General features: G+C 50.5%; 1 protein-coding gene across 4 annotated transcripts in view; it reads left to right on the forward strand.

The window, feature by feature from the left end:
* Positions 1-10,622, forward strand: part of TP63 (tumor protein p63) — a gene marked incomplete at its 3' end in the record, with an annotated part of 94,500 nt that overhangs the window by 69,292 nt on the left and 14,586 nt on the right. For 3 of the 4 annotated variants that reach the window (XM_083504207.1, XM_083504209.1, XM_083504210.1), the window contains exons 6-8: positions 925-1,061; positions 2,608-2,690; positions 5,478-5,620. In XM_083504207.1, the coding sequence (XP_083360333.1) occupies positions 925-1,061; positions 2,608-2,690; positions 5,478-5,620 (363 nt within the window). The remainder of the gene's footprint in view (positions 1-924; positions 1,062-2,607; positions 2,691-5,477; positions 5,621-10,622) is intronic. The other variant, XM_083504208.1, reaches the window with a different exon arrangement.

Genomic DNA, 10,622 nt, shown 5'->3' on the forward strand with positions numbered 1-10,622 from the left:
CGCCCATCTGGCTGGGATTCCCCAGCCACTCTGGGCGGCTTCCACAGAGACCAAAAATACACTAAGATGTCACACATTAAAAACTTCCCTGAACAGGGCTGCCTTAAGATGTTTTCTGAATGTCAGGTAGTTGTTTATCGCTTTGACATCTGGTGGGAGGGTGTTCCACAGGGTGGGTGCCACTACCGAAAAGGCCCTCTGTCTGGTTCCCTGTAACCTCACTTTTCGCAATGAGGGAACCGCCAGAAGGCCCTCAGCGCTGGACCTCAGCGTCCGGGCAGAACAATGGGGGTGGAGACGCTCCTTCAGGTATACAGGACCGAGGCCGTTTAGGGCTTTCAAGGTCAGCACCAACACTTTGAATTGTGCTCGGACACATACTGGGAGCCAATGTAGGTCTTTCAAGACCGGTGTTATATGGTCTCGGCGGCCGCTCCCAGTCACCAGTCTAGCTGCCGCATTCTGGATTAGTTGTAGTTTCCGGGTCACCTTCAAAGGTAGCCCCACACAGAGCGCATTGCAGTAGTCCAAGTGGGAGATAACGAGAGCATGCACCACTCTGGTGAGACAGTCTGTGGGCAGGGAGGGTCTCATCCTGCGTACCAGATGGAGCTGGGAGACAGCTGCCCTGGACACAGAATTGACCTGCACCTCCATGGATAGCTGTGAGTCCAAAATGACTCCCAGGCTGTGCACCTGCTCCTTCAGGGGCCCAGTTACCGCATTCAGGACCAGGGAATCCTCCACACCTGCCCGCCCCCTGTCCCCCCAAAACAGTACTTCAGTCTTGTCAGGATTCAGATATCTGGGCTCATCGCGCGTTGCCGTTTCCGGGCATAAAATGCTTGCCCGCTATGTTTATTTTAGTGCCAGTCCTCCCCGTGGCTGTGAGCTAACAGATACCCCGTTTTCTCCACCCTCCAGCGGGCAAGTCCTGGGGCGCCGGTGCTTCGAGGCTCGGATCTGCGCTTGCCCGGGCAGGGACCGCAAAGCCGACGAGGACAGCATTCGCAAACAGCAGGTCTCCGACAGCACAAAGAACGGTGATGGTACGAAGAGGCGTAAGTAGGCCAGAAGGGGGGCGCTCGAGGCTGTGGCTGGGTGGGGGCACGGCTGCAGGGCTCAGAAAACCAGAAGAGGGGAGGGGGCTTTGTGGAGGTGGTGCTTTAGAAATGTGCAAGCTTTGCAGTTCACACAGAACCCTTCGGCACGGATTGAACATAAGAAGAGCCTGCTGGGACAGGCCAGTGGACCACCCCGCCCATGGGTAGGCAAACTAAGGCCCGGGGGCCGGATCTGGCCCAATCGCCTTCTTAATCCAGCCCGCGGACAGTCCGGGAATCAGCATGTTTTTACACGAGTAGAACGTGTGCTTTTATTTAAAATGCATCTCTGGGTTACTTGTGGGGCATAGCAATTCGTTCATTATTTTTTCAAAATATAGTCTGGCCCCCCACAAGGTCTGAGGGACAGTGGCTGGCCCCCAGCTGAAAAGGTTTGCTGACCCCTGATCCAGCCCATCACCTTGTTCTCTCAGTGGCCCACCAGATGCCCCTGGTTTGCGTAAAAGTAAAGGAAGTAAAGGAAGCATGCAGGACGCAGGTGGTGCGGGACACGAGTGGCGCTGTGGGTTAAACCACAGAGCCTAGGACTTGCCGATCGGAAGGTGGGCGGTTCAAATCCCCGCGACGGGGTGAGCTCCCGTTGCTCGGTCCCAGCTCCTGCCAACCTAGCAGTTCGAAAGCACGTCAAAGTGCAAGTAGATCAATATGTACCGCTTCAGCGGGAAGGTAAATGGCGTTTCTGTGGGCTGCTCTGGCTCGCTGGAAGTGGCTTAGTCATGCTGGCCACATGACCCAGAAGCTGCACGCCGGCTCCCTTGGCCAATAAAGCAAGATGAGAGCCTCAACCCCAGAGTCAGCCACGACTGGACCTAATGGTCAGGGGTCCCTTTACCCTTTAAAGGAAGCACTGGGTCTTCCCTGACACTTGCTCTGTCAGCACTGAACCCCAGATTCAAAGCGGGGCGTATGTTTAGCTTGGCCATAGAGCAGGTGGTTCACGTGCTAAAGGCTCCAGACTTAATCTCCAGGGAAATCTCCAGCGGTTCTCAAAGTTTTTTCTCTGCCCACATTTTCAGAATAACAATTTGCTCGTGCCACACCAAGTTTTCTTTTGATAAGAAATACACTGGGAAACAAAAGGAAACAAATTCCAGCGGCGCTTGGAACACAACTGCAAAAATCATGGGGCATCCAGAAAGTGCAAAATAACGCAGCGACAAAAGAGCAGGAATCATTCCCAAATTATAATTCTAAGTTCTTACGTGTGTATCTTAAGTATGTATACAATGACACTACCACTGCACTGGGGAAAATAGACCAATGGTCTTGAGACAGTTTCAGGCAGTCTTTTTATTATTATTTTGTGATGTGACTTTCCACACTCCACCCTTCCCACAAAAATGGGAGCATGGGGCGGGCTCACCGCGCAGCATGCGCACTGCAGAAAATGGAGAGGAAGCGTGTTCTTTGTGGCTGTGAGCCACCTGATAGGTTGTTGGACTTAGCTTGACAACTGCCATTCTCTCCTCCCTCCCTTTGGCAGCCTTCCGGCAGAGTACACACGGCATTCAGATGACTTCAGTCAAAAAACGGCGCACCCCCGATGATGAGCTGCTATACCTTCCAGTAAGTGTGGCATGCCTGCCCCCCTGTCCTTGCAGAAACCTTTTGCCTCATTTGTGCCGAACCATTTCCTGGCGGGCAGGGGTGGAGAAAGGGGGGTGCGGTGGGGGCGGGTCACCCCGGGTGTCACCATCGAGAAGGGTGACAAAATGCCGGGCGGCACTCACTGTGGGGCCTGCAGCGTGCACCTCAGCTGTGGGGCGGCTGAGTGGGAGGAGGTAGGAAGTCCATGCATCCGTTACACACTCCTAGCCTTCTCACCTGACCCTTGAAGTACCTTGCCCAAGTCTGATAATTGTGGCCATTAAGCTGTGGTCACGGGGCCCCATCTGAGGCTTGTAAGAGATCCATTCCTGCTTTTTACGGCAGCTAGGAACTGAGTCTCTTCACAGATGCCTTATCTTTATGCAAGTCGTAAATCAGACGCACTCTCTGGCCTAATTTCTTGGCTCGGACTTCAAAGTCCCTCTTGCCTCGGCACGGAAAGCCTTGCTTCACATACCTCTGTCTCTGCTGGGTCGGTCAGCAGCCTTACTCTCGTGTAAGCGCTGTGGATCTGGGCCCATAACCCTATTGTTGGGATGCATCCAGGGGAATGGGGGCAATTGGCAGGCCCCCAGCTGGCTCCAGCCCACCGGCCGGCAGCCGGTCAAATTCTAGTCCTCAAATTCCTGCATCAAAACTGCGACTCAGAGCTTCAGAAACTTAGCACGCAAGCCAGAGATAACAAACTCTTCACGACGGAAGGGCAGACAGAGGCATATGTAAAGCATATTTACAAGCAGTTTATTCAGCATAGACAAAGAAAAACACGTCTGCTCTCCTTCATGTCCAAGAGCAGGAAGCGTAAGGCAAAAGCTATACAGAAATGGAAGTTCTCAGCAAGCTGTGCTGGAATGTAAACAGACATGTGGCATACAGCAGCTCCACACATCTGTTTAGGTGAAATGGAACGTCAATATCCTAACAGCCCCACGGAGCGTCCTGCCCCAGCTGGCCCCACACAGCTGCCCCCCCCCCCATGGCTGGCCCCACCCCTGGGTGCAGGGTACGCACGCTGCCCTGGCCACCCTATCCGCTTGCTCCATTGCTGCTGGCGGGGGCAATGTGGGTTGATCCACATTTCTGCTTCTTGTATGCCTAGGAAGCATGCCATATTTTTCGCTCCATAAGATGCACCCGACCATAAGACGCACCTAGTTTTTAGAGGAAGAAAACAAGAAAGCAACGCAAAGCCTCTTGAGCGAAGAGGCAGGAGCGCTCCCTCTTCGCTCAAGAGGCTTTACTTGGCTATCCCTGAAGCCAGGAGAGCAAGAGGGATCGGTGCGCAGCAATCCCTCTTGCTGTTCCGGCTTCTGGGATAGCTGCGCAGCCTGCATTCGCTCCATAAAACGCACACACATTTCCCCTTACTTTTTAGGAGGGGAAAAGTGCGTCTTATAGAGCAAAAATATGTTAGTTCCAAGCAATTTTCTGTTTGTCTCCTTCTTCCAAGGCTCCTGGTTCTGGGCAGTTTTCTGCTCCCCCCCCCAAAAAAAAAAACCCCTCGCTCTTTGGTGCTGAATTAAAACAAACAGCAATCCATTAAAAAAACCAGTTGCCTTTTGTTCCAATTCTGGGCCCAAACAACAGGTTTCCCCAGGGGAAAACAGTGGGGCAAATGGATATATAGCCTAGCTCTCTCTCCTTTTATGCTGATTTGGGAGAGAAAGATCCTGACTCTTTTTAATGTCTTCCCATTTGTTGTGCCAGGAGCAGGGTGGGTTTCTCATCTTCTGCCACAGTTGGCATGAAGCAAGGGCAACTCAGTTTGTGCCAGGTCTTAGGAAAGCCGAAGGGAATGGAAATCTCTCTCACTCTTTGAGTTTTGGCTGAATCTGGCACCAGAGCACTGAGCAATTCTCTTCTCATTCTAGGCTGCTTGAGTCAATGGTAGTGCAATGGTTAGAGTGTTGGACTAGGACCTGGGAGACTAGGGTTCGAATCCCCACTCGGTAGTTATGAAGCTCATGGAGAGACTTTGGGGCCCAGTCACTGCCTTCTCTCAGCAAAACCTATCTCACAGGGTTGTGGAGGGGACTGAATGAGTGGTGGGAGAATCATGCACAGCAGGGGGAGAAATTGAGCTCCTTGCAGGGTGGGGAAGGTGGGATCAATAAATAAATAAATAAGGATAAATAAGGAAAGGTTGACGGTAACTACAGAGGGGAGTGAATGAATCTGCCAATTTTGCTTTCTCTCAGTTTCTCATCTTTCCAATCTTCAGTTGTCCTCATTTCCACATTTATGTGATATTTATTTCAAGAGAGAGAGAGAGATATCAACATGCATTTTCCCACATTATTCTCCCTAACGTATGTGCACACTTTTTTTACTGGGGGGGGGGGGGCACGTCACAAGATTAGAGGAAGGGCAGGTCCCAAAGCATAGTTGCACTTTCGTTCGCTTATTGATGGCGGCTCTTGCTCTCACGGCCATTTAGAATCCGTGAGCCCCATTCGAATGTGCCCTGTTTGCAAATTTTCAGCGTCATCTCTCCCCCCAAAGTTAGGGACAGAAAATTGGACTCGAAGGACAACAATCTGATCCAGGGCAGCCATTCCTGAGTAGTACTGATAACAAGACCATGTGGACATCATGTTCTCACAGTGGCCAAATGGATGCCTGCAGGAGGCTTACAAGCACGTGGGCTTCCTCTTGGCACACCTGGTTGGACGAGATGGGCGACTGGTCTGGTCCAGCAGCCCTGAGCATCTCTTAAGTCTCTTCCTCCCTCTCGTCTGTGCTCAGGTGCGAGGCCGGGAGACTTATGAGATGTTACTGAAGATCAAGGAGTCTCTGGAGCTGATGCAGTACCTTCCCCAGCACACCATTGAGACGTACCGGCAGCAGCAGCAGCAACAACAGCAACACCAGCACCTGCTGCAGAAACAGTGAGTATTCGGAAGCCGACTTGCCGATTGGCCCAAAAGCACCTGGGCTGGGGTCCTGGAGAGCAATGGAGAGGGGGAGGGTGGCCAGGGCGCTCTCCACGCGCATGAAGAGCATCGGTCTTGCTACGCTGCCTGCCGCTAGCGCATCCCTGACCCAGGACAGCGTCTCTTTGGCTTTGTTAACACGGTCGGTCGATGAGCATGGCTGCTCGGATTTGCTTGTTGTTTTGTGCAGACGTGTGTTTTGGGTGGGCGGGCAGGATTCTGGGGCCAACCAGATGCCCGGGCGCAAGAGTCCTCTCTCTTTGTGTGATTCCCAGCAGCTGGCATTCAGAAGCATTGCTATCTCTGACTGTGGCTAGCAGAGAGAGGTGGTCTAATAATAATAATAATAATAATAATAATAATAAATATGTATACCCTGCTCATCTGACTGGGTTTCCCCAGACACTCTGGGTGGCTCCCAACAGAATATTATTATTTTTATTATTAATAAAGCTATAAAACATCAGACATTAAAAAATTCCCTAAACAGGGCTGCCTTCAGATGTCTTCTAAAAGTCAGATAGTTGTTTATTGCCTTGACATCTACTGGGAGGGCGTTCCACAGGGTGGGCGCCACCACTGAGAAGGCCCTCTGCCTGGTTCCCTGTAACCTCACTTATCACAGGGAGGGAACCACCAGAAAGCCCTCAGAGCTGGACCTCATTGTCCAGGTTGGACAATGGGGGTGGAGACACTCCTTCACAGGTATACTGGACCGAGGCCGTTGAGGGCTTTATAGGTCAGCACAAACACTTTGAATTGTGCTCAGAAATGTACTGGGAGCCAATGTTGGTCTTTCAGGACTGGTGTTATGTGGTCTCGACGGCTGCTTCCAGTCACCAGTCTACCTGCCGCATTCTGGATTCGTTGCAGTTTCCGGGTCACCTTCAAAGGTAGCCCCCAGATAGAGCACATTGCAGTAGTCCAAGCGAGAGATAACCAGATCATGCACCACTCTGGCCAGACAGTCCGCAGGCAGGGAGGGTCTCATCCTGCGTACCAGATGGAGCTGATAGACTGCTGCCCTGGACACAGAATTGACCTGTGCCTCCATGGACAGCTGTGAGTCCAGAATGACTCCCAGGCTGCGCACCTGGTCCTTCAGTTACCCCATTCAGAACCAGGGAGTCCCCCGCACCCGCTCACCCCCTTCCCCTAAGAATAGTATATCTGTCTTGTCAGGATTCAACCTCAATCTGTTAGCTGCCATCCATCCTCCAACTGCCTCCAGGCACTCACACTTGTTTCTGCTGGAATTCGTTAAGGGGGTATTTGCATTTGGGAAACTGCGAACCACCCGGGGAGTTTTATCTTTCTCAGTTCCAGAAGAGAATTTCCAGAAGGCAGCCCTCTCTTGGTACCTTCTGAACAAGAGTTCTGCAAGTTTGTTCAGGGCCTCTGTATGTCTGTTTTGAGTTGGTTTGGAAGACTCCCCTTGAAGCACAGGGGTTTTCCAACAGCGGAGGGAGAAGTCTCGTCGTAAGCAGAGCAGCGTTGAAATAAATGAACCTTTTCCACTTGCTGCTGCTGACAAAATTGCTTTGTGATAATTACTGTTTTTGGCTCTTCGGGTAGGCAAAGCTAGCATTTTTATGGCTGTTTGCTTTAAAAGCCAACAAACCAACCAGCCACCAGCAACCCATCCACTTAGTTAACAAACCTCCCCCTTTCCCCCCCAAATCTCCTTGCAGGCATCCAATTGCAGCAGGCACATCGCAAAAGTAGACTAGTCGTGCAGTTAGGTAATTCTAGGCTCTGGACTCAGTGGTCTCACTGGGTTCTCTTCCACAGATGATAATGTGTGTTGCTTCTTTGCTTGCAAGTCCCTGCCATATTTGGGTCTCCACTGATGGCACCGCTAGACTTCTGCAGGGATTTCAGAAATGTGAAGCTGTGAATCCTCTCTCTTTGAAACTCTAACGCAGAGACCAAGACTCTTGTAGAAAGCTGGGATGAATGCAACGGAGAGCTGTGTGTGAAGACAAAGACCTCTTCACTCAGTATTTATACTTTTCTGAAGTTCTTTCCAAGTACTTCCCCTAATTTCCCTCTTTTAAAACAACAACAACAACAACAACAACAACAACAAACAAACAAACAAACAAACAAACAAACAACTAGTGTTTTCTGGATGCAAAAGCCTTCAAGGTTCTTCCAAGGTCTCTTATCAGGACATAAGAAGAGCCTACTGGATCAGGCCAATGGCCCATCTAGTCCAGAATTCTGTTGCCTGTGGGAAACCTACAAGCAGGACAGCAGCACAAGAGCAGCTCTCCCTTCCTGCAATCCCCATTAAGGGAGTTATATGTATTCATTTTTGCAACTCACATCGCATAGGAAATGTTATGGCTTATCCGCACTTCCAGCTGCCCCACTGCTTCCCTCCAGGGAAACCTAATCTCCGGTGCTGAATCGGAACAAACAGCAATTGGGTTTTCTGTGGATGTCTGTTCCAATTTAGCTCTAGAGAGTGGGTTTTCTGGGGCAAAGGCAAAACCGCTTGGGCCCATGCTTCCTAGGAATGGGACAAATGGGAATGTGGCCGAGCCCTTAGTCCTGCTCAGGGGAAGTTGCCTCAGGAGGTCAGTGTGGCTGCCTGCTCTGTGCAAATGCCACTGCTTATCAGCAGGGTTAGAAACCAAGATATGAAAGCTAGGAGCTTAAAGGTACATTCAGCCTAGGTTATAGGCACAACAACGGAATGTCTAGGCGTGCTTTTTTAATAACAAGAATACAAAGCTGAAAAGGAATGAACTGCAGCTAAAATATTATGTTCATTTTTCACATGGTCTGGTCCTTCTCCAGTCTTCAGAGAGTAGCCGGAAGTGGGGAGGCAGAAAAAGGTCCTCCTTTCCTTCCACTCTGCAGTTTTATTCTCAAATCTTAGGCGCTGTACTGTGCCCAAAGCTCAGAAATTGCTTGCGCTAATTAAATTCCCTGTCTCAAAATGCGCCTAGAACAACGGGAGTTTCGAACGCTGCTTGTCAGGTTTCAAAATTTTAGGAAGTGTGTGTTGCACCCGTGTCTTGGATTTTGCCTGCTTTTTCTTTTGCCTGCTTTTCCTTCTGTGCATGGTTTTCTGACTCCTCTTTGCGTCAAATACCTTCATGACCTACAACACTGGGCTTCCTTTGCGTCAAATACCTTCATGACCTACAACACTGGGCTTCCTTTAATATGCAGCCAATTCTTCCCCCTTCCTGCTTTGCTCACGTTCAGTCCATTAGGGATGGTTTTAGCTGGTGCAATAGGAAAAAAGAGCTTTAAAGCAGCTGCACAGGCCTTGCAGGCTTACATTGCAAACCCAGATGTCTGCAAGAGTCCCAGGTCTGCACTCTGCTTGGGCCCCTGAGCTGCTTTCAAAGCCTTCTGAACTGCCAGAATAGGCCAGACTGCCCCACTGGGTCTTCGCCATTCACAGCCTGCTGCCACCCCAAACCGTTTAGTTTGGCATTGCAGCCTGCCAAGTGCTTTGACCCCACTATGACCCCACCCACCATTTTGCAAGTCCCAGACAAGCAGCAAAACTGGGCTGGGCTAGTGTCTTGGTAGACACTTTACGAGAGTCTCTAAGTCTTAAAGCCACCCACCCCTTGGAAAATCACACCATCAACAAGGAACTGTGCATCCCTTGTTAAATATTGCAGGGTGCGAGGGACATCGCCAAATAAATACTCCCAAGCTGTGCCAGACCTGCTCAGTAGTGACTTTGGACATAAGTGAAACAATTAGATTTGCTGTACTGAGGTGGACTTACAAACCAGATTTCTGCCAGCATCTCCCACAGCTGCGATAACGCCTCTGTTTTAGAATTTCCCCACCCCAAGTCTCAGAATGTTCTGTTTTGATTTATCTGATACTTGATCCATGCTTCACATGCGGGTTGCATGTGGACAGGAATTTATGCATAAATTAATCAGCTATATCCCCTGATAGCCATAGAACAAAAGGGGTTTCTGGCTGTCACAGCAACCTGGCCTTTTCCCTGCAGGAATCCTTTCAGAAACTGTGGTTTCAGACTGGAGCGATAGAGCTTCTGCAATGCATGCAGAATGTCCCAGGTCAATCTCTAATGGCCCCTCCGGGTGGGCCTGGGAATTGTCCTCCCCCCCCCCCGTCCATCTGAAATCCCAGAGAGCCCCTCCCAGTCAGAGTCAGGGCCAGATTTGGGTTTGATGAGGCCCTCAACTCCTGAAGGTAATGGGGCCCTTTATATGTCCAGCTGTCCTTTGTCAGCAACAAATTGTCACTGTTTTTTGTGTTGAATATATCCTATATGGTAATTGATGGACCTAATAGGTAAAGGGACCCCTGACCATTAGGTCCAGTCATGACAGACTCTGGGGTTGCGGCGCTCATCTCGCTTTATTGGCCGAGGGAGCTAGCGTACAGCTTCCGGGTCTTGTGGCCAGCATGACTAAGCCGCTTCTGGCCAACCAGAACAGCGCACAAAAACGCCGTTTACCTTCCCGCCTGAGTGGTACCTATTTATCTACTTGAACTTTGATGTGCTTTTGAACTGCTAGGTGGGCAGGAGCTGGGACCGAACGACGGGAGCTTACCCTGCCGTGGGGATTCGAACTGCCGACCTTCTGATCGGCAAGTCCTAGGCTCTGTGGTTTAACCCACAGCACCACCCGCGTCCCTACCTAATAGGTATCTAAAGCCATTTGCACATGTTGCCTTGCAGCCAGTCCATGCAGAATGTAGGTACCCTATATATAGAAAGGAGCAATCCAGGGATATTTGAGGGAGCAGGTGAGCAGGCGGGGCCCATGACTTACATCATAGAAGCCGACACAACACAAAACACTGTTGCTGTATGTAGGTTTTATTTTGTTTTTTATCTTATATTTTGGAAATGTACATCCACATTTTATTTCCTTTAAATTTTGGGGGCCCCCCAAGAGAGTGGGGCCCTAAGCTAGAGCTTGTTTAGCTTATACGCAGTGGCGTA

Source organism: Podarcis liolepis, assembly GCF_965112155.1.
Source record: "Podarcis liolepis genome assembly, chromosome: 5".
NCBI classification, from domain to species: Eukaryota; Metazoa; Chordata; class Lepidosauria; order Squamata; family Lacertidae; genus Podarcis; species Podarcis liolepis.